A 24,631-nucleotide genomic window follows, 5' to 3' on the forward strand; every position below is an offset into this window, starting at 1 on the left:
GGCGGAGCCTGCGTGGCGCGCGGAGCGTGTGGGACGTGCGTGACGCGCGGACTATGCGGGAGGTGAGCCCGGTTCCTCCCCGCACAGTGCTTGACGAGTGTTTAGGAATGGCTTTCGGGATCTGGGTATCACGGGCCTTTGTAGTCATTCCCTGAGTCTAAGAAAGCGCCATTTAAAATGGAAGAAATGTGCTCACTATAGAGCTTTTGTGAGCTGTAGACCCTGGAATCGCACTGCTTAGAAAACCAGTATTTCAATACTGTTTTTCCAGCATTTTCAATGGGTATGTATCAGTTCATCAAAACCACACAGTCGGGCTCCTAGTAACTGAGCGACCCCACGTCTTACTGGCTTTGAGAGTGTTTCTTAGTCTACCTGAGAAATTCACACACATGCTTTCCTATTTCTTTGATTTGCCTATTTTTATAAACCAAACATTTTATTTCCACACCTGAACACCTTATTCAACTCTTACCCCAGTCAAAGTCTTTTCTAAAAACTTTTCTTAGTAGTCCCAAGTTCTTGATGAACAAAGGCCCCTCTGCTCAAGGGACGGTTGGTAAATAATGAAGTGGGAGGGTTAAGAAAAATCTCACTTCTACTCTAAATTTGCTACTCGAACGACCAGGTAGCTGCGGCCAAGAAACCGTTTCCCTTTGTGTAAAAGAAAAAAAAAATGGGATTGGAGTAAAACTTTCCTTCAAGTTCCAAGACTCTCCGATACATCTAGGCCGGTTCCAGGAAGCCGTGTTAAAGGGGTCGGAGCGAAAGGAAAGACAGCAGAGTTACAGGTTTGGATGTAGATAAAATCCAGGGGAAAGACAAACCTTAGCTTAGCTTACTTTAGGTTCCTCGCTGATTGCCTTCAGAATAAATTTTGTTAGGCGGCGGCGCGGACACCCTTGCTCCGTGGTGATTGGCTCGCGGCGGGGGCCTCGCGTTTGTCCAATATGGCGGCGCCCAGTGGCGGTGTGAACTGTGAGGAGTTCGCCGAGTTCCAGGTGATGGGGTTTTCCTCATGTGGCAGGCGTGTCCCTCCGTTTGTCCCCGTACTCTGTTCCCTGCTGTGGCCTGGGAGGGAGTGCGGACCAGTTGTGGAAGAAGCGGGCAGTTCAAGGCTCCTTTTTCCAGTCATTGGAGGTCACGGGGGCGCGGGCTTGGCCGTAGAGAGCAAGGCAGCTCCGTGGGGGTCATGGTTCTTTCTGCAGCGCCCAGACCTTGAGTAACTTTCCGAGGTGGTAAAACCGAGCTTGGGCCGGGTGGTAGGGATTGTAACCACCTTTTAAGCCACCCCCTGAACCCAGTTCCTAGCCTCTTCGGTACTCCTCCTACTTAAGTAGAGCATTGGTAGGAGAGAGGAAAGTGAAGAACTTACTTGCTTGATAAAACAAAACAAACTTGGTAAAAGTTTTACTATTTTAGTGGGGCAGAACGTTTGGAGCCTTGGAGGGGCGATTAATTTTAGTACCTGCCGTAGTGCTTCTGCCTTCCTAGCAATTAGAGGAAATGTAACATGTAAGGAAAAGGCTGTATCTTTTTTATATTCAAATACCAGAGGACTAGGGCTAAGATCAGGCTATAAATTAAAGAACAAGGGTCTAGATTCTAAGTTGCTATAAAAGTTTTCTGTTCCAATGTAGGCATAAACGTGCTGCTGTCTAGATAAAGACTTGAATTTTAAAAATCCTGACCTTACGAATGTATGTTTAATCAAAGGTAATGAAAAATAATTTAAAGTAACGCTGATCTATCTGTAGGAAGTTTTGTGATGTGAGCCATTTTGTAGAGAGCGGTATTCTTGAAGATAACCTCAGCAGACTGAATTATTTGACAGATACTATTTGGCCAAAGAAATTTATATGGGGTCTTTCCACCATTACTTGTACCCTCTTCACCCTTCAGCTGCTCCTCAGATTAGATCAGCACAACAGCAGCCAACTTCACATGTGATCAAAGTGCCTTACAAATACAGATATTTGTAAAAATCTTAGATGAAATGGAAAAAGACCATTAGAGTATAATGTGTATGGAATATTTAAGGTTAACGGCCCATGTGTGGCCTTGGTTTTTCACATTAGTACTGTGACTTGATTTGAGTTAATGAGCTCAGATAACTGAGCAGTGATAGCTTTAAGGTTTATTAGAATGAGCACTGGTTAGGGAGTTAGATGATCTGGGTTCTAATACTGCTTCTGCCTTTAACAGCTTTGGAACTTTGAGCTAATTGCTTAACATTTAGGAATTAACTTTTGAATCTGTAAAATAAGATTATGTTGTGTAACATTTAAAACTGCTTCCATCTCTATAATTATTTGAATCTCTAAAACTGAATTTAAGATTTTATTTATTTGAGAGAGAGAGAGAGATTGTGCACAAGTGGGGGGAGGAGCAGAGGGAGAGGGACAAACAGGCTATGCGCTGAGCACAAGCTTTGGCCAGTGGGGAAGCTCAGTCCCACCACTCTGAGATCATGACGTGAGATCATGATCATGACCTGACCCGAGATGGACACTTAAGCAACTGAGTCACCCAGATGCCCCTCTGAAACTAAATTTCAAAGGATCTCTATTAAAATACCCAGCAGTGCTGAAAAAACACTTGTATTTTTCTTTTGGAAGTCACATAAGATATAAGGGGAAGAAAAGCTAAACTCTCATTGTAGAACCATTCCATTCACAGGAAAATGTAAATAAAAAGATCATAAAATCAGTTTCATGGTTTATAATGGAGAATACCATGGGTTAAAAGTCAGATCTGGTTTTCCAGAGCTGCCTTGGCATATCATTTAACCTCATTGTAAATAAGTATAAGAACATTTGCCCCAACTATGTCAGGCACACGTGAACATAAGTGAAGGTGCTGTAAAACTTAAAAATTTAGTATAACATTTAGGTTTAGGTGAATTGGGTAAAATTATAAGCTGTGGTTAACTGACATACTCACAGATTATCAATTAAAGTTAGTATATTTTTTAAAGATTTTATTTATTTATTTGACAGACAGAAATCACAAGTAGGCAAGAGAGGCAGGCAGAGAAAGAGAAGAGGAAGCAGGCTCCCTGCTGAGCAGAGAGCCCGACTTGTGGCTTGATCCCAGGACCCTGAGATCATGACCAGAGCCGAAGGCAGAGGCTTTAACCCACTGAGCCACCTCGGTGTCCTAAAGTTAGTATTTTTTTAAAGCTATGAAACCATTACATTTTGTATGTAAGTAACCTAAATGTGAAAAGCACTGCACTGAATATGGTGGAAGAGAAACAGGAAAACATGTATTTTTATTATAAAGATTTAGGTACTTTAGAATTTTATTGTGAAGATGTTCAAACGCTATAGAAAACTTGAAAGAATCTTGCGATGAACACCTCTGTACATCTAGCTTCTATAATCAGTGATTTGCTGTATTTACTGTTACTATTACCACATATCCCTCTCTCAATATAGTCATCAATTCACTTTTTTTTTTTTTTAAGATTTTATTTATTTATTTGGGAGAGAGAGAGAGACATCACGGTGGAGGGGGGCAGGTAGGAGGAGAGAGAGAAGCAGACTCCCTGCTGAGCAGGGAGCCTATAGGGGGCTCCATCCCCGGACCCTGGAATCATGACCTGAACCATAGGCAGAGGCTTAGCTGACTGAGCCACAAAGGCGCCCTGCCTTTTTATTTTATTTTACTATTTTTAAAAGATTTTTTTTATTTTTAAGATTTATTTTTATTCATAAGAGATGGAGGTGGAGGCAGAGGGAGAAACAAGCTCTCCATGGAGCAGGGAGCCTGATGTAGGACTAGATCCTAGGACCCTAGGATCAAGACCCAAGCTGAAGGCAAACGCTTAACCAACTGAGCCACCATGCCCCGCCTTTTTATTTTTTTGATGCATTTCAAAATAGGTTGCAAACATCCATATCACTCCTAAACATGTCACTATTCATATCATTTACTGTAGTTCAATATTTGCTCACATTCATTCTATAAAATTTGTATGCGGTGAAATGCACTAATCTTAAGCACACCGTTCTTTTAACATTTACATATACCTCTATTAACAGAGAGTAATACCGTCACCCTCAAAAGTTTCTCATGCCCCTTCCCAGTCAATCCCTGCCCATATATCCCTCCTCCTCCCTTCTTAGAACTACTTTCCTGATTTTTTTCCATGTGCATGTTTTAAAGCTTAAGAATTTTTAAGTTATTTTAAGTTTTTACAATTTTTATTTTTCTGTTATAAAAGTTGGACTTAATACTCCTGGAAAACGTACTGTTTCTAAAATGACATAAAAATCCACAAAACGTTGTTTAAAATTGAGTTTCTGGGATTCCACTTGAACACTCATTTAGCAAGAATTTATTGGATATTGTATTAGTCTCCTAGGGCTGCCATAACAAATTCCACAAACTGGGTGGTTTAAACAACAAATTCATTTTTTCACAGTTCCGTTCCAGAGGCTCAAAGTCCAAGATCAAAGTCCTTTCAGAGTTGGTTTCTGGTTCACGGTCTCTTCCTGGCTTGCATATTGCAGCCTCATTGCTGTGTTCTCATATGGCCTCTGTGCACAGAGAGAGAGAGAGAGATGGCTGGTGTCTCTTCCTCTTATATGGACACCAGTTCTGTAGGATTAGGGCTCCACCCTTATGACCTCATTTAACCTTAATTACCTTCCTATAGGCCCTGTCTCCAAACACAGTCATTTTGGGGGTTAGGGCTTCAATATATGAATCTGGTGTGGGGAGGGGACACATGTCTGTTCATAACAGATACTGTTAGGTACCAGGCACTTGGGAAGACTTAGTGGACAGAATATAAAATAAGGAATGTAATGCAAGCAAGGATACAAAACATGTAGAAGATACTGAGAATGTGAATAAAGTGCTCTAACAGGTCAGGGAGAAATAAATCAAGAGGTGGCAATTAAGTTGGGCCTTAGGTGGGCAGGACCAGGGGAATTCTAGATAGAAGGAATAGTATGTAGGCAGAAAATTTTACATATTTTACGTATTTGGGGCATTCTTTGAAGTACATTTTTATTTTACTGTCGTGTAATAGACCTTTTACCACCCTAGAAGCTGCCCAAAATAACAAAAGGCATTTACCTGAGGATTAACCCTAGGGGTAGTGTTGTAGTATAATTATAGGGGCAATAGAAAGTTTTCTCTACCCCTCCCTACTAAATATGGACACTCCTTTGATACCAAAATTGGCTTCTCAGTGGATGAGATTTTCACCCCACAATGACAGGTAAGACATAAAATGCAATTCTAAGATAAGTGTCTGAATAATTTTTAAGGGCCAGCCTAAAATTAGAGATTCATGATTTATCAGAATCTGGTTTATTGTGTATGGTGTCTACTCAGGGGTGTTTTCTTGTTTTCTTTATATTTTCTTAGTGAATTTGTGAGGGAAAGGGAGGGGAGGGTGCCATTGGAGCCAGGCATCAGATAGGTAATCAGTAATTCCTTATGAATAATAACACATGATTTAATGGCGGCATTGTGGTGTCAGCGTTAACCTTCATTCACTCTCAGTCTGTGAGGGCCACTCAAGCTTTTCTTTAGACCCTTCTGCAGCTGCCTTAACAGCTCTGGCACTTTTTACACTGTTAAAAAATGTGTACCTAGTGAAGTGGTTTATAGTTCTTTTCCTTCTCCCTTAGTGGTTTTGAAAGAAATTCCTTTCTGAATCTTACCTACCCCCCTTTCCCCTTTATTTTTTGGGTATCTTTTCTGAGACATTTAAGAATAGCTTATAGTTTTCAGCAATCCCTGAACAACTGCATTATCAGTTCAGAAATTGTCATTCTATTTTCTTGAATTCTGCACTGTCCACTACAACTGTGGTGGTGGAAATTTGTGCCATCCACCAGCAATATACGGCTCTTGAGCACTTGAAATGTGGCAAGTGCAACTGAGGAACTAAATTTTAATTTATTTAATTTTAATTAAAATAACCTCATAGCTAGTGTCTGCCATATTAAAAGTCAATCTCTAGATCATATATTGATGGTTCTCTAGAACACTGAGAATTGGTATATTTGAAAATCCACAGTTGTAGGTTCCATTGGTATGACTGTGAAATTACCTAGTTTAATGCAGATAAATTCCCGTTGCTGTATAAAGGAACTTAACAGTTATGTCCACATTGTTTTAATGGAGAGGAATTTGGCTATATAGCCAGTGTTCAGACTCAAAACTGGTTAAAGTTCTGAGTAAATAAAAATCCCGTGAAATGTCAAGCTTTATAATCTTTTACCTGGATTGCTGTATTCATCTCCTAACTGATCCTTTTGCATTTACTCTTGTTCCTATCTAATTCATTTTCTGTATTTTAATACTTTAACCTAAGCAATCATTTCAGAGTACAAACTTGATCATATAACCCCACCATACTTAAACACTTATTTGGTTCTGCATTCTCTCAGGAAAAAGATTAAAATCCTATAATGTGACCTATAATGGTGGGCTTCATTTTATACCCTGTTTTCTCTTACTCTCTGTACATAAGCCACATTAACTTTCAGTCCATTAAACATTCTATTCAGATGACTCTTATTACGATCACCCAGGTTTCCATGCTGCTAAATCTGAAAGTTAATTTCTGTTCTCATTATTCTTTAACTTCCTTGTAACCATTCAACACAGGTGACCATTCCCTCCTTGCAGCCTTTCTTCTGACTTGTTTGATATCACAGTTTTTCTCCTGTACTTTAATTGCTAGAGTTCTTTCTTGACACCCGCCTCCCATCCCTACAGTCTCCCTCCGTGATCTCTTCTCATCACGTGGCTTTTAATAATATCAGTGTGTTAATGTAACTCTAGCCTGGTTCAGTGTCACACTGGTATTTTCAGCTTTTTCTTCAACTTGTCAACCAGATATTTAATAAGCATCTCAAACTTAAGATGTCCAGAACAGAACCTTTAAAAAAAGAAACAAAAACTTTTTTGTGTGCAAAATTTCAGTCCTGTCCAAAAGGAGAGTTTCTGCCATGAATCTCTATGTACCCAACCCTTAGCTTCAACAATCAATTCATGGCCACTCTTGTTTTCATTTATATTCTACCACTCACCCCATTCTATCCAGATTATTTTGCAGCACACCCCAGATATCTTATCTTTTTTCTGTAAATAGTTTTAGTCTGTATCTCTAAAAGATTGTAATTTTGAACACAATACCAGTATCACATACAATTAACAGTAATCCTAAGTATCATCAAATATCCTGTGCGTCATGACAACCTTGATCTTCTCTTTCCTTACAAATCTTTTCCTCCTCCAGTCTCTCCCCAACATATGTTAACGGCACTACCATCCATTCAGTTGCTCAGGCCTCATAGCTAACAGTTATCTTGTTTTCTTTTCTCATTCCCCACCGCCAGTTCATCAACAAGTCCTATCTACTCTTATTTTCAAAATACATCTAGAATCCAGCTTCCTCTCCCTAACTCTACTGCTACCTCCCAAACTATCTTTATCTCTTGCCTAGACCACCATATTAATATAGTCACCGTATTTCCATTCTCCTCTCTATAGTCCATTCTCCACATAGAGGCGAAGTTATCTTTTAAAGAATTAATCATGTTAACAGCATTCCCTTGCCTAAAAGCCTGTTTCCTTTAGAACAGAATCCTTAATTGTTTTCTTGGTCTCTGTTATTCCTCATTTTCTGGTCTTTCCGACCTCAGCTAACACCACTTTCTCCCAGATTCACTCCCAATCCATTTGCCTTGTTTTAGTTCTTCATAGACCCCAGTTTGTTCTTGCCTCATTGTGACTTACTTCCCCAGATGTTATTCTAAGTTGGCTCATTCCTATCATTCAGTTCTCAGCTCAGATGCTGCATCCTCAGGCCTTTCTTGATCTCCTTGTCTTAAGTGCTAGCCTCTCAGCCCCACTGCCATTCTTTATCCCATTACCTCAGTTTGTTTTCTTTTTCATAGCATTATTCAGTACTAAAACTATCTTGTTTATTGAGGTACTTGCTTATTGTCTGTCTCCCTATTTGAGAATTTTGTTTCCAGAGAGTAAGGACCTTTTCTGTTTTAGTCACCACTGTGGCCCTGGTGTTTAGAATGGTGTCTGACACATACTAGACATTACCAAATGTTTTTTGAATAAAGTGTGAGTTAGTAAACGAATTGTGCTATAATCTAACTGCTGCATATGTTTAAAGAAGAAAGATTGCAAGGACTCTCAGCCAAGGAAAGCTTTATCTGGAAAGTGTAACTTAAACCTCAGTCTCAGAAGATCATTTCTATTTATCTAGGGGAAAAGAGATTTTTAAAAGAGGTGGCACAGCAGCTACTGCTGCTGCTGCTGCTGCTTTTTGAATAGTCAAGTTGTAGGTGCTGAAGTTTCAAGGAAGGTCCCTGTCTGCTAATACTGCTACTTACCTGGTTTTTGACACCAAATGGTGGTGCTGCCACTGTTTGTTTGGAATTTGCCACTCAGACACATGTATCCTCCACTGTACAAAAAACAATTAATGTGGTGGTTTCTTAAGGAGTACGTTGAGATTATCCCTTCAGAATTCCATTTTACAGAGAATAATACTACTATTGACAAAAATAGAAGGACACGGGAAGAGGGGGTAAGATAGTGAAATTGGTTTTAGATCTGACATTTGCATATGTTTATTAGTCTAAATTATGAGCCTTCTATAAGCTGTTTAACTTCTAAATTGAGATCTAAAAAAGGCCATTAAATTACTAATTAAAGATTAATAGACTGATAGGAACAGAATCTAAACTGCAGATTTAGACTGGCTGGCTTAAATAGTTATTATAATTGGAAACACTTAAGTATTCGTTATTGGGGAAGTCGTCTTACAGGTTGTGACACCTCCATAGGATGTTCATGCAACTATTAAAAATGTCTTCATGGCACTTTTAGTAAGAAAGGCAAAATGCTAATGGCATAATGTCATTAAGCAGGACTTTAGAGTGTTACAAAGGACCTCAAGTTTATAAAAATATAAATATGTACAGAAAAAACTAAAGGTACATCTTATAATATTAATAATGGTTAACTGTGGATGATCTTTATTTGTAAGTTTTTCTAATTTTCCTAAAATGACTGTGTAATAGTTTAATCATAATAAAAGGGTTTATTTTAACAAACGGATGAAGAAAGAAATGAAGAAGTTGGTTTCAGTCGTGGATTTCAGTTTGGCAAAGGAAAGAAATGGTTTGGTATGTTGAAGGAGGTGAGGCAGAGGTTCAAGCAAAGTTGCTTTTAATACACTTCAATATTGAAGTTGGAGCTTTTTAATAGATATATTTCTAGCATTATATACTTCAGTTTTCCTTATGATTTTTAGTCATTATGTTTTGCTGGGCTCAGAGGCAGAGAGAACAAAAAGAAAAGAAAAGGGTATACTCGTAGAAACTGGTTGTAGAGTTTGTGTTTTCTGGAGACAGAGGGTAGCTGATGCCCAGCCTTTCTCTAGTGACAAGTGAAAAGAAGTACCCTAATCAAAATGGAGAGCAAAGGGACTAGCCTGTGTAGGTATACTTACCAGAGTCTTTCCAAGTCCTCTGTCCTTTCGGTATTATTTTTCTTTTGGTTGGTTTTTTGAGAGTTTGAGCCTTTTCAGGAGTGGGAGATCCTTGGGAAATCTGAGTAGGGTCATTAAGAAAAGGTAAAACTAATTGCTGTTTGTTCTGAGAACAAGAAAGCCATGAAGAGATTTGATTCATTCTCAAGCAGCATGCTTTGTTTTACTTATTTTTGTTACAAAAATAATACACAATCATAGTAAAAAATTAAAAAAAAACAAAAAGACTGAAAGGTTATAGGTTAATTTCTACAAGTGAACCACAACTGAGTTTTCTTATATATCTTTACAGAATTTTTCTATCTACCACCACATTTTAGAACAATAGACAAAGAGGGAATAGAGCAAGCAATTATGCTGGATTATCTGGGACAATTTGAGGTAATTGAGTTCAGTAGAACCCTTTCTGTGTGCTGGGAATGGAAAGAGCACACACAGTTTGGGAAGCACTGTGTTAGCAGGTGGGGTTTAAAAGTGAATAAAACAATCTTGACCCTTGAGATGGTCACATTTGAGCTGAGGAAACAGTGTTGGTGCCCATTCTTAGAATTACTATTACATAACGTACCTATTCTTGTAATAAAGATTTTCCTGTGGTTGCACTAAATTAAGCATGGTTTCTCTACTCCTAACTTAGAAAGTTGTAAAATATCCAAGAGCTTTATAATTTTTTTTTTGTTTAAATGTTTCTTTTTTATCACTTAACTTTCCATTCAGGTTATTATTCTTTTATTTTAAACATATATAGGAATTACTCAAGGTGATGAGGACGATTGATGACAGAATAGTACATGAATTAAACACTACGGTTCCAACAGCTTCCTTTGCAGGGAAAATTGATGCAAGCCAAACCTGTAAACAACTTTATGAGTCTGTAAGTGTATCTTTTGAGTCTTTTGTGCTTCCTTTATGCCTTTCTTTGCAGGCAAAATAAGAAACCAACTGACCTATAATTAAACTGGATAAAAGTATGACATCTTCATGTTTTCTTGCCTACATCTGGGGGTGTGTATAAGTTTTGATCTGGTTGCTACAAACTTAAAGAAAGTGTGTGATCTTATGCACAAGTCTGTGAAGAGACCATTCTAAGGAATGAGAGCAGTAGTTGTTTTGGCCCCATCCAGGGTGGCCTTTAACTTAAGGAAATCTTATGCACCAGGCAGTGAAGGAGAGAGTGAAATAGTCAAGTAAAGCAGTGAAACAAGAGCAAGGGCTTTGAATGAATCAATCCTAGGAACCCAGACACCTGATACAATGAAGAATTAAAATGTTTCACACTTTCCATATCTTTTTTCTTCCCTCAATCATCAGGAAGGGGAATAGAAGCACTTAGCAGTTGGGAGAGAAGACACTGATAAATTGTCCTTTCCTGAGGCTTTGGTTTCTCAAGTACATATTTTTTCATTGCCTCTTAAAGATCCCCTTTATGTCTCTTTATAATTTCCAAAAGCAGAAGGAAATAGTAATGTAGCTAAGTTTTTTTTTTTGTAATTTACTTATATCTTTTCGTTAACTTGGAAGCTAATGTTCAAATGGCATTTGCTTCTTTAGCACAAGATTACTATTTGGATTCTTGTAAAGAAGGTATTACATAAACATAAATTTTTTATTTGTCAGTTATGAAAAAAAAGTTTTGGATAAGCTTAATCATATCAGTTAAATTCAAAGCATTAATAATTGCTGATATTTTTACTCTGCTTTTATGTGAAAGTGTGTTACTTCATTGAGTAGTCAGGTAATTCTTGTAGCTTGAAAATTCCAGGGTTGTAGGTTTTAATAAGTAGAATCCAGCATTGGAAGTAGGGAGCCAGAGTCCAAACCCTGGTTTATTTTGAGGTTGTTTTGACACTTCACTTAGTTTCTTTGGGTAGCTCTGTCTGAAGAATGGGAAATTTATGATCTCACTAACTATATAATCTCTGTAATCTATTCAGTTGTTTCCATTTACAGTCTTTTTATTAACTTGAAAATTTGTAGTGTAGGGATTAACAACATGGATTCTGCATCTAGATTAAATCCTACCTACCTTCCTAGCTGGTAACCTTGAACATGTTACATAACTTTTTGCCTCAGCTTCCTTATTTGTAAAATAATATCATAATAGTCCCTAGTTCATAGGGTTGTTAGAGGCCTAACTGAGGTAATGTGAAGTGCTTACTGTACTAAATGTCTTACATATAAATGTTTGCTGCTTCTATTACTGTTGTTGTTATTTCTTATCGCTTTGTTGGACGAGGATAATCTTGCACACTAGAACCTTTTGTTTTGGATATTTAGGATCTTTCTGTTTTGGATATTATGTATGTGTTTGGATTTTGCTCTGTCTGAACCCTAAAGGCCTCCAGTGACATGACCATCAGAGAAAGGATTGTTTATCTAGTAGTTTTGTGCCTGTGATCGAGCCTGCAGCAGAGTGCCCATGCTAAGAAGTCTCACTGAGTTCCCTTAAATATTGTCGCAGTTAAGAATTGAACTCTGTGAAATGTCCAGGTTACTTAGGGCTACCTTGACTTTCTTTAACCCCAGCCCTTCCTTCCATAGCTAAGGAAGGAATGTTTGAACTCTCTAATGATAATACTTCTTCATAGCAGATGATCAGCAAAGTTATTATGAAGCACTAATTGTAGAAATTCCACATCTTAAAAGTATACTCTTAATAAAAATAATTTTAGTGAGATATCCCTATTAGAGCATATTCCCTTGAATTTATGAAGTTTTTCTAGTTGTACATTGTTTATTGTTTATTCTCAAGTTAAATATAAAATTCAGTACTGAGCCTTAAAAAGTCTATGAACTTGGAACAGTGCTTTACAAATGCAAAACTATTATTAGTGTCACAGTGATTGATTTAGGGTAATTCTTAAAGGTATCTCTTTAATATAATGAATTTTTGGAACTATGTTTAAATGGTATGTTTCCTCTCGCATCTTTTTGTCAGAAGTTCTAGAGGAAGATTTAAAACAAAGTGCCATGACAAAAACTTAGTAGTTTTTATTTTGTTTTTAATGATAGTTAAAGGATCATTGTCAGGGTTCTAAAACAAATGATGTTCGGGAAATTAGAATTTAGTGCAGAGTTAATTTAGAATCAACCTTTGTTCTGGAAAGAAAAACACCAAAAAAACTACAGTCAGAAAAACTCTAGGCATTGTTTCCCTTAAAGGCAAAAGGCATTGTTATAAAATAGTGGTTAAAAGATATAATAGGTGAAAATTTGACTAAAAGAAGTTCTTAGCATTTTGGTAAAGTAAAATAAAACTGGGAAGTCCTAGGTAGACCCCTGTTACTAGTTTTGAATCATTTTCCTGCCCCATCCCAAATGCCTTCATTTCAGAATTGCTTACCCCAAATCAAAGGAAGTTTGGTTATGATAATGGTTATCATTCAGGAATTTTCTCCTCTAACCAAAGGCCTTGCCTTTTACCTTACCAAGTTTCTTGATAAATTTTATCTTCGTTCCTTTGACAAGCACTTTGCATATCAGAAACAATTCTCATGTGACCCAACTTCTGAAACATCTGAATTACTAATGAGCTAGTAAGTCTGATTTTGTGCTGTTTTTCTCTGGTAGGTTTATGTCACACAGTCTTAATACTAGTTATCAAGCGTCCTCATTTCTTTGACATATGTGCACAGAAGTCCATGCATAATCCTCTTGCCAATGGCTCTTAATTCTGAATTTTGTTGAAGGATGGTCATGACCACTAGACTAAAATAATTGATAATACTGAGTAAAAGATGATTTGATCAGTAACTTCTGTCCACAGGGGAGTGGCTTCACAGTGGGGCTAATCTGAAGGAAAACTATGCAGGTGAGGGTAGGAGGGTGGTCTTCAGCTAGAAGTGTATCCACAGGAAAGGGGCCAAGTTAAAGACGGGAACAGTGGATGAAAGCCCAGCTAAGGGAGGAAGCTCTGTGGTGAGAGAGACTAGAAGGAAAACCTTGAACATTCTAACAAAATGTACACAATTTGAATTTGATTTTAAAATGCAGATAGAAAAATGAAAGTACTGTGACAGACTCCTAGTTGGTGTTAATGTAACTTTACCAGTTGTTGGGGGTTTGGACAAAATATCAGTCATCTGAGCAGTGTATTGAGTTGAATTACCCTTAAATTTTAGGGGTAGAAAAGATGTTAGTGATGATTTACTCATAATCCATAGTTTTGCAAAAGAGGAAGCTGAAGCCTGGAAATACTAATCATTTAGCCAGTCTCACACGGGAAGAGCGTCTTAACTCTAATGATGGTTCTTCTTACTCTATTTAGGGAAGTTTCCTACCCTCAATGGCTCCTTTCATTTTCTGGAATTATACCTGAAGGAGGAAACAAGTAACAGAAGCAGCATATTAGCCAGTGAAATATAGGCCTTGGGCTGTCCTTGTGAATCCTAACTATTATGATGAAAAAAATTAGCATATTAGAGAAATTTACTGTGGGGCTAATGTCTATTGTTTTAATTTCCTTCTCTTCACATAAGTATGGTTTATAACCAACACACTTTTAGTACTATTGCACTCTAAAAATGCAAAGATGTATTTTTTTTCTGGTGCATATTAGACCAGTAATTCTTAACTTCAGGGTCCTGAGATGATCATTTAAGAGATGTGTTTCAGCTAACTTATGAAGAATGCTTATAGAATGGTTTAGTCCTAAATTTTGTATAAATATATACATAATGGTTAGGTTATCCCTAGTATAACTGTCACTAGGGTAGCATTAAGATATTCTCTCGTAAGAGGGAAGGAGGAATGATTTAACATGATTACTTGGAGCAAGTTAATACCTAAATTTTAGTTGGTGGTGAATCACCTTTTTTAATGCTCCATTAGTTATAATGGCAGTTATATACATTTTATTACTTGGTTATTCCTCCCCCCCAGATTATTGGGGTGTTGTCATCAGAATTTGGTTATGATCATGGGAATGTATTTGAGTCATGGCCATCATATTTTGTGAATCAAGGAAGAAAATAGATGCAAATTGATGTATTGGATTTTTTATATAAAGATGAAAGTTTAGTAAAGAATTGCCCTGCCAGATGTCCTTTCATGAAACCAGTAGTCTGCCCCTCATACACAGTTTTTCCATATTAATACTTGAACTTTGAAATCTTGGAAAGGGCTCTGTCTTACATAGGTAAATGTAGCATTCTTTGTTTTTCTTCATTGTAGTGAACTGCTTCTCTACATCACCTACTGTATAATTTCTTGCACCTAGTGACAGTGTAGGGCTGAAAAAAAACCATGAAGGGACAAAAAAAAGAGGAAGAATAGCAGTAATGGCCCTGAAAGTGTGTGGGGGTGGGTGGAGGGTAGAAGAACACAACACAGGGTTGGAAAACTGGGGAGAGAAATGTAGGGAGAAAGGACTGACATGAAAAGCCCCTTGGGGAGTGATAAGTTGCGGAAGCATATTGAGGAAGAAGGCAACCTGACCACATACTTTCCACCAGGAGAGGTGCTTCCTTTGATCTGTTTTTAGGTGTTTAGCTGGTTCAGCAAAATCTTCGCTTCAAAAGATTGAATTTTTAAAAATTGCTTAGAAAGTAATACATTTCTGTAACCTAAAAATAGGATTTTTTAAAAAAAACTAAAATGTGAAAAATTGATGTGATTTTTCTCTTGTGTTCCTTTGTTCTTTTAGTTGAGGGAGGCTCATGCCAGCAGGGACAGAGTCATAAAAAATTGTATAGCTCAGACCTCATCAGTAGTAAAACAGCTCCGAGAAGAAAGAGAAAAGAATTTGGATGATTTAACGTTATTAAAGCAACTTAGAAAAGAACAGACAAAGGTAAGTTGAACAAGATTATATTTCTGATTTCCAAATTTAATAAAGTCAGGGTTTTTTTAAAGATTTTATAAAGGCAGTTTTTAATATGAAAATTTTAGAGTAAGAAATGGTCATTACTTTTTTTTTACAAAAGTGACTGGGAGAGTAATACTTCATTTTTAGTGGGCTTTATTTTATTACATTTAGGTATTAGTTGGTAAGTTAATGTGCATTTCATGCATATATGCTGTGTAGTAGCTTTAGCTTAAGGAAGCATGTAGTCATATTTTCTTTCCATTTCTTTATATGTTATACTGTTAAAGATAAAAGGATTAGTATTGACCCAACACTACATCAGAAAATCTAGGGAAATACATCTGTATCAATGTTTGAAGGATTGACTTGAGAATAAACTTTTAAAAATATATTTATATTTTGAGATAGTTTTGAGGTTTCATGTGTAGGAATTTGCTGAAATGGAATACAGATATTTCAGAATAGTACCCTCTTCAGCCATAAAAATATAGTACTATTTGAATATAACCAGATATACTAGAACCTCATTATAATTTATTTCCCTACTGCAGAGAAGTTGCTGTGGGTCTTTGGCCCTTTTTGGACACTTTTTTGTTTCCACTTCATCTCCCATCCCTGCAGTTTTTGCTTTTAAGAAAACAAGTGTCCACTGAGTGATGTGTCAGAGGAAGCCATATTTTCCCAAAGTCAGCTAATGTAGATAGGGTGTAGACAGACCTCAGAGTATGGTAAATGGAAAAGAACAGTTTGTTTATAGCTCTTAATGATGACATATCAAAACAGTTGAGATGTGTACCATATTTTATTAAGTGGAATGCATTGCTGTCTTCCTTTTGGGGGTGGTGCTTAAAGAGTAACTTTCTATTTTGGTATAATTTCAAATTTACAGAAAAGTTGCAGGAATAGTACAAGGAGCTCACATGTACCCTTTACCTATATTCACCCATTGTTTACATTTTGCCCCACCTGCTTTGCAATACATTCTCTCTACGCCTCCTTCTCCCTCCTCCTTCTGTCCTTTCCCAGTTTTCAGCCACTTCCTACTACAGGTAGGCATTTTTTTTCCTGAACCATTTGGCAAGAATGTTGGATACAGGCTTCCTTTGCCCCTTACATATGTTGGTCATTACCTAAGAAGAGGGGCTTTTTTCTGCATGACCACTGAGCAATTATCAAAATGATGTCTGTGTTTTAAATGGCACAATAGGGGGCACCTGGGTGGCTCAGTGGGTTAAAACCTCTGCCTTCAGCTCAGGTTATGATCCCAGGGTCCTGGGATCGAGCCCCACATCGGGTTCTCTGCTCAGCAGATAGCCTGCTTCCCTCTCTTTCTCTCTGCCTGCCTCTCTGCCTACTTGTGATCTCTGTCTGTCAAATAAATACATAAAATCTTTAAATAAATAAATAAATAAATAAATAAATGGCACAATAGGTGACTTACTGATCCTTGCATGTAGTCACCTTTCAGGTGATTGAAAATCCAGTATTTATCATTACTAAACAGTCATGAAGTCTGCCCCTTGTTTAGTAATGTAGCCAAACTTTGAAAAGGGGACCTTATCTTCTCTCTTAAGCCTTTACTCTTGTAACTGCCCACCAGTGAGTATGCATGCTTGCTCAGTCGTCCAACTGATACAGCATGTCTTGCTGGGTGTGGGATTCATCCCCAGTCTTCACTGTTCTTTGTTCATGATGTCTGCTTCAGTCCTGTATTCCATTCACCAGGCAGTGGAGGGTTCCTCATGTGAACTTATGCTGTAATGGTCATCTTAATCAGTGTTTATGAAGTCTTACAGATGATTTATATAAAGCAGGATAAAATCTAGTTATTTTGGATTTTGTATTTTAACAGACTTTTGAAGGTATTGACAAAGGAAACACCAGGGCAGGCCTATTATATCTGAAACGGAAAACTGATTATTTGCATGTTAAGTTAAACAAAGACTAGAATGACTCTTGTTAGTGGAGAGCAAAGTTCAGAAACCATTGAGTACTTGGGAGTGATATATCACATAATATCATTCTGCCCTTTAGACTTTAGGGCCCAGAGAGAATCACCAGGATGACCATTGCAAGGAGTAGTTTTAAAAACCAGTTAGCAGGGCGCCTGGGTGGCTCAGTGGGTTAAAGCCGCTGCCTTCGGCTCAGGTCATGATCCCAGGGTCCTGGGATCGAGCCCCGCATCGGGCTCTCTGCTCGGCAGGGAGCCTGCTTCCCCTCTCTCTCTTCCTGCCTCTCTGCCTACTTGTGATCTCTGTCTGCCAAGTAAATAAAAAAAAAAAAAAAAAAAAAAACCAGTTAGCAAGTTATAAAAGGTAGCTTTCTAGACTGATAACTTTATAGAACTAGAGGATGACTATGAATAGTACTTAGCCAAATAAGGAAGCTTGAATTATTTTTTTAAATTTTCAAGTTTGTCATGAAGCTTAAGGAATCAGAAAGAGAACTCTTAGAGATGATCCAGCTCTACCTCTTCCTTTTCTGAATGGGAAAACTGAGACTCAGAGATACTGACATCCCCAAAGTGATAGAGCTGGGACTTTAACCCACCTCTTCTGACTCTGGATTCCTGTTTGTACATTAAATTGTTACTGATAGTCAAATTCTCATTCTTTTTTTTTTTTTTTAAAGATTTTATTTATTTATTTGACAGACAGAGATCACACGTAGGCAGAGAGGCAGGCAGAGAGAGAGGAGGAAGCAGGCTCCCTGCTGAGCAGAGAGCCGACGCGGGGCTCGATCCCAGGACCCTGAGATCATGATCTGAGCTGAAGACAGAGGCTTTAACCCACTGAGCCACCCAGGCACCCCTCAAATTCTCATTCTTAAGTGAACATATTTATGTGCAGAAACACCAGTCTAAAAGTCCCAGTTCTTTCCCTGAGTTCTTAATGCAGAAAAAATACATTCCTTGCTGAAACTATGTAACTGTTGTCACCTGTTAGTGGCCTTTGAAAGGAAGTTTACCAGTTTAAGACCTAGAGCCTCAAAAACAATCCTCTCAGAGGTAACATTATGTCAGTAGCACTAAAATTATATTAGATGTTGGTTGTAATATCTGCAGCATTCAAGAATAGAAAAAACATGGGTTATAAAGGCAGATAGCTCAAAGGAAATAAATCCCATTCACCACGTGGTGGCTTTGTACACTTATAAATTAATTGCCCTGAAGTAATCAGATTTTTAGTTTGTAAAATGCAATTGGGACTTTTACATTTTCATTTTTAGGGTTTAGGATTAAATTATATAATGTGTGTAAGCGCTCACATATCCCTGATACACTTAGTAGTTGCTTTCCTTTCCTTTTTTAGTCTCTGGGATCCATGTTTGTTATATTAATCCTCCTTACAGTATCTCCCAACCAGTGGTTTCTACCTTATGTTTAGCTACTACTTAAGGGGGCAGGGGAGGAGGAATACTGGAATCTTCTGTAGCAGTGTATTCCCTTTTTGGATGGTTGTAATTATTCAGAGATTTTCTTATATATTGTGAAAATCTGCCTCTCTGTAACATGTGATTACTGCTCCTTAATCTTCCCTCTGCGGGTATATAGGATAAGTTGAAATGCATTTCTGTATGACCTCTCTTTAAATATTTGAGAGCAGTTATGAAGACTGCCCTAGTGGCATGTGGTAAACTTTTTTTTTTTAAAGATTTATTTTATTATTTATTTGAGAGAAAGAGCATGAGCAGGAGGGGCAGAGAGAGCGAGGGAAAGAGAATCCCAAGCAGACTCGGCGCTGAGTGCAGAGCCTGATGTGGAGCTCGATCTCACGCCCCTGACTTCATGACTTGAGCCAAAACCAAGAGTCAGAGGAGGCTTAACCAACTATGCCACCCAGGTGTCCCATGACCCTGTTTTTTGACTGAGCTTGTTAATTTTTTTTGCATTCAGTTCGGGCTTTAACAGAGAGCAGTGAAGCTTTACTGATTTCTGGTCCATGTAGCTGATCCCAGTCTGAAACTGCGGTTGCTTTGATATAAGCAGGGGGGCTTCTTCAGGTGCGTTACTATTTTATAGCATGATACTGGTTGTCAGAAATGCAGTTCTTCCTCTCATTCTCGTTTGAGTCTTTTATGCCTGTCTATACTCCGGCACTGCTTCTGAGTCTAGCAAGGGAATTTACAAAGAGCCACTGGATCAGTACCAAGTTCCTGTCTAATTAGTGTTATATGCTCATTGCTTAAATGTCCCCTGAGCTCTGCTCCTGACTTGTCAGGTCCTTTGGTCTGGGTGCCTAACTCATGGTTGCCTAGATCTTGTCTATTTCTCTGGCATTTTGTTCCCAAGTCTCCTGGCCTGAGTCTTGAGCCTAAGGAGACCATCCTGGTTTTAATCTCTTGGCTGCTTTGACCTATAGCTCATGCTTTTTCCCTCCTTATTTTCCTGAATATTTTCAAGCCTCCTTCCTGGAACTAGCTAGCTTCTTTTAAGTTTTTGTGACTAGAAGAGGCTATGAGTATGATGGACCCTGCCATCTGGGCCTGGCAGTGGAATTAGCTACTTTTCTGATGGTGTAATTAGGTTGCCAGTTATCAAGAAGGTTAGAAAGACTTTAGCATCTTTAGCCTCAGACCTCTGCCTGTATGCTCAAGGTGTGGAAAGCTCATGCCTTTCTAGATCTTTTGGGCCTTATGTTCTCCCCTTCTCTTCTCTTTCTTCCTGGTTCTTTTTTTCTTCATCCAAATTAGATTGCCACCTCCTTCTTTTTATTCCTCTGTGCTGTCTTTGCAAATCACTATTATAGGATCAGTAACTAGAACTGAAATTATTGAGTTCAAGGACATGTGAATTTATGTTTTTATAAATCTTACCAAATTGCCTTCCATGCTAAAAATGTGTATGTGTATCTTTTTCCATACCCTCACTAGTAGTAGGGTTTTTGTTTTTTTTGTTTTTTTTTTTTTATTTTTATTTATTTGACAGACAGAGATCACAAGTAGTCAGAGGGGCAGGCAGAGAGAGAGAGAGGAGGAAGCAGGCTCCCCGCTGAGCAGAAAGCCCGATGCGGGGCTCGATCCCAGGACACTGAGACCATGACCCGAGCCGAAGGCAGAGGCTTTAACCAACTGAGCCACCCAGGCGCCCTACTAGTAGTAGGTTTTATCAGAAGTACTCATTTTTAAAAATTTTTGTCATATTGTGGCTTAATTTGTGTTTCTTTATATACAAGTAAGATTGTACATTTAAAAAACGTTTATTGGCCATTTGTATTTTTTGTGAACTACCTGGACATCTGATTTTTTTTTAATGACCCTTCAAGGTGATTATAATATGCTTGAGAACCATGGCTTCAGAAGGTTTAACAGCTGATTAGATATGGGGAGAATGGGCTGTATCCAAGATCTAGCCCAGGTGATACCATTAACAAAGAATGTAGCAGCAGGAGCTCCTTTTATTAGGAAACTATAAATAGAATTTGGTTTTAGTTCTTTAATTTGAATTTTCCTAACTCTGACTTTTTTCTTTTCCTTTTTGCAGTTGAAATGGATGCAGTCAGAACTAAATGTTGAAGAAGTTGTAAATGACAGGAGCTGGAAGGTATAAAATAATGCTGGCTCTTGGAGAGAACTATGACTGAACTAGCAAAGGGAAACCAAGGGAGGGGGAGTAAGGAGTGCCTTGGGCCTCTTTAGAAAAGACATGTTTCATTTATAAGTAACTGAAGGTTTTAACTTTGAGAAGGGGCACAGTTGGCATCTGAATAGAGCCAACTTATAAAAACCAGCTTTACAGTCATATGGTAGATTGTATGACCTGTCATGGTAACAGAACTGGAGGCATTCTGTATGTTTCTTAATACTAAATGGGCTTGTTATTAGGGTTATTACTAGTTAACTTAGAACCTTCAGTGGTGTTATTTGTTAAAATTAAACTTTTTGAACCCTATTACTTTGCATAAATTTTCATATCATTAGCTACCCTTTGCAGTTGCTTGCTTTCTAACATATTGATCATGAGACTTGTTTGCATATAACTTTTCTCATATCTGACAGTAGGGCTTCTTATGGCTCCCAGGTACACATGTTCCTTATTACCACCTGCATAGTTCTGAATAGGAATGAGATCGGGGGACCAGGATTCCAGGATTTTACTTGTAGTTAAATATCATAAAATGCTGACTTTAATTGTATGAAATGGTGTATTTTTATACCCTTCTCTAAAAGTTCAGAGATTTCCGAAGGGAAATAATCTATTAAATCTGAAGGAATAAATGGGAAATTCTGTTTCATCCTTTGAAATTGACCAGTGGAATGAGGTTAAACACAGACAGAGGTTAACTGAACACAAACTAGAATGACTCAACTTGCAGAGCTATAAATTGCAAAGTACAAATTGATTTTCTTTGCCTTATCACTTTTCTTTATTCCGTCCACTTTGCCAGTGTTTCCTATTTCTGCCCTTTCTACCAATGTGAGGAGGTGTTTGCTACTTGAAAGATTCTGGTGTTACTTGTTCATTTATGTTCTCCAGAGAGAGAATATTTACTCATGGGATGGGATAGGGGAGGAGTACAATGAATATCTGGTTTGAAAAGCCCAATGGAGGGCGCCTGGGTGGCTCAGTGGCTTAAGCCTCTGCCTTCAGCTCAGGTCATGATCTCAGGGTCCTGAGATTGAGCCCCGCATTGGGCTCTCTGCTCAGCGGGGAGCCTGCTTCCCTTCCTCTCTCTCTGCCTGCCTCTCTGCCTACTTGTGATCTCTGTCTGTCAAATAAATAAATAAATAAATCTTTAAAAAAAAAAAAAAAGAAAAGAAAAGCCCAATGGAGAGGTTGATACATGTCAAATGTAGTGGGACAAGGGAAGCATTTTTATTTTTTTATTATTATTTTTAAAAATTATTTTTAAGTAGCCTCTGTGACTAGTGTGGAGCCCAAAGTGGGGCTTGAGCTCACAACCCTGAGCTAAGGACCTGAGCTGAAATTAAGAGTTGGCCACTTAACTGACTCAGCCACCCAGGCACCCCAAGTGAAGCATTTTTAGATTTGATCTAGTTTTAAAGAAAATATGCTTCATCCAGTCTACAAAAATTCAGGTTCCCTACCTGATAGTATAAAAAGAAAATGTGACTATGGTACACTAGGTCAGCAAAAGTGGTTAGGAAGGAATTTAGGAAAAGGATTTGGAGAAGTTTGGCCAAGTCATATGTACCATGCCACCCAGGGTTCCAAGGCCACTAATCTGAAGCCTTCCCCAGTTTGAGCACTGGGAACTTAAGGGAGATATCAGGGCTGGGAACTGACAAGAGATGAGCTATAAGATAGAAGGGCCAGAAAGAGTCTTGTATAATTTCTACACTCTTTTCTTTTAATTATGAGATAGCACATATCAAAGAGTATGCAACATATAGAATTTAAGGAATATTAAGCTCCCTGTGTAGATTTTTCTTTTATTTTCTTATGATAGTTCACAGTGACCAATATAGTTTGTTTTTTGTGTTTTGTTTTTTATCCTTAAAAATGATTTGTTCCTTATGTCAGTGAAGTATGAGGGTAAATTCTAAGAAGAAATTCTTTCAGATTTTTATTTTGAACACTTAAAATTTTTTAGGAATGATTAAAAATTTTTTTAAATATTAAAATGTAAAAATTCTACTTCTCACTCCTCCCTCTCAGCCACCTCCTTCCCCTTACTTCTAAAACGATGGTACATGCTTTTTTAGATATTTGCACCTTTTCTGATTTTATATATGTGTGTTTCCCATTTATCACATCTACGAAAGTATACTATCCACATTTTTTTTTTCTTTAATATATCTTGGAGAGCTTTCTAAATCAGAACATACAGAGCTTCCTTATTCTTTTATGTTTACATTATATTCCATTGAAGGGCTATACCAAAATTTTTATTTAACACAGTCCCATACTGACAGACACTGAATAATAGAATGTTCTTTTAACATTTATGTTATTTGTTTAGATTTTTAGGAAGCAAGATATATAGCACAAAACATTTTACAAATTTACACAGTTTAACAAAGACCTGATCTCTCTTCAAGTATACCTACTTGTGAAAAGGATCCAATACTCATTTAGAAAATCACAACAGATAGCTAAATAAAAAACACATTATAAAAAGAGGGAAAAAAGCTTTATCTTAAACCATTTTAGATATTTTTGTCTAACTCTCCAGAATATGTAATGAAAATGTTTGTTAGTTACTATTACTAAATAAGCTAGCTTATGATGATTTTTTCCTTGAATAATATAAATCTTATTAAAAAATCAAAATTGTCTTATAAATAGATATCAAAGTCTTCTGTATTCTTAGTGCCTGTAAGTCAGTTTGAACTCCTGAGGAAAAATCTCTGTTCCCTAAATCTGTTGACTTGGGATAAAAATAGTTATATCCTCCTGAACCATGCTAAATTTAGTTTAGTTCCAGGCTCGATTTATATAAGATGACTCAACAACATTTATTTCTGTTTAAATACCTTAGGTGTTTAATGAACGCTGTCGAATTCACTTCAAGCCTCCAAAGAATGAATAAAAAGATACTTTTTTTACAAAAAAAAAAAAAAGGACCGGGACATCTCATAAGAGCTAAGCATGACAGACATCAACAAGGTGGGCTTCCTAGGATGATTTCTGAGCCAACAGTCCAAGACCTTTTGTTGATTTCAGCCCCACTTAGCCAAGACCTTAAGTACAAATAATTCTGATAATTATGGAGAAATCAACTGCTATTTTATACTGATTCTGTAAAAAAAAAAAAAAAAAGATGTTTTGTAACTATTAAAATAATTTTCTGACTCAGTGTACATATTTATTTGATTGTTTTCCAAGTTGAGATAATAAGTTCTTATAACAGAATTTGAATATAGTTTCAGTATCTGATTTGATTTGTATTACAGCTTTTTGATTTTTACACATTTATTGGTAGGAACATGGACCTTTTTGGGTCACTGATGATTTTATCCTTTCATTTATCTTTGTGGGGTTTATTGATCCTAATAAGTAGGACGGTAATATGATAAGCTGGTTACTGTCCAAAGAAACTTTCTCTTGATACCTTAATTTATCTTGTTTTCATATGCAAAAACTAATTTTGGGTGGAATTTTCCTGGACAATATTTCCATGGACAGTGAAAAAGAAAACAGTAAAATAAATTTGGGAAAGGCAGAGGAGGGCTTGATGATAGTATTCAGATGAGTCTGTAAAAAACATATCATTGCAGAATTCTGTCATTGCAGAGAAAGTACTTTCTAGTACAGGATGATCATATTAGTTTTCTATTGCTGCTTAACAAATTATCACAGTTGAGCAGCTTAAAATCAC

General features: G+C 37.4%; 1 protein-coding gene across 6 annotated transcripts; it reads left to right on the forward strand.

Moving 5' to 3' along the window:
- Nucleotides 1–3: 3 nt before the first annotated feature.
- MIX23 (mitochondrial matrix import factor 23) lies at nt 4–24,108 on the forward strand. Of its 6 annotated transcripts, none has more exons than XM_080805111.1 (6): nt 944–1,001; nt 5,205–5,233; nt 10,293–10,418; nt 15,189–15,335; nt 20,833–20,892; nt 23,792–24,108. In XM_080805111.1, the coding sequence occupies exons 3-6, from the start codon at nt 10,308–10,310 to the stop codon at nt 23,840–23,842; spliced, it is 369 nt and encodes a 122-aa protein (XP_080661237.1). In that variant the 5' UTR covers nt 944–1,001; nt 5,205–5,233; nt 10,293–10,307; the 3' UTR covers nt 23,843–24,108. The 6 variants fall into 6 exon arrangements, with proteins under 6 accessions (XP_080661236.1, XP_080661235.1, XP_080661233.1 ...); XM_080805108.1 differs by lacking the exon at nt 5,205–5,233 and adding an exon at nt 9,837–9,925 and having other exon boundaries at nt 955–1,001; XM_080805110.1 differs by lacking the exons at nt 944–1,001; nt 5,205–5,233 and adding an exon at nt 4–283.
- Nucleotides 24,109–24,631: the final 523 nt, after the last annotated feature.

Source organism: Martes martes (assembly GCF_963455335.1).
Source record: "Martes martes genome assembly, chromosome: 1".
Lineage (NCBI taxonomy): Eukaryota > Metazoa > Chordata > Mammalia > Carnivora > Mustelidae > Martes > Martes martes.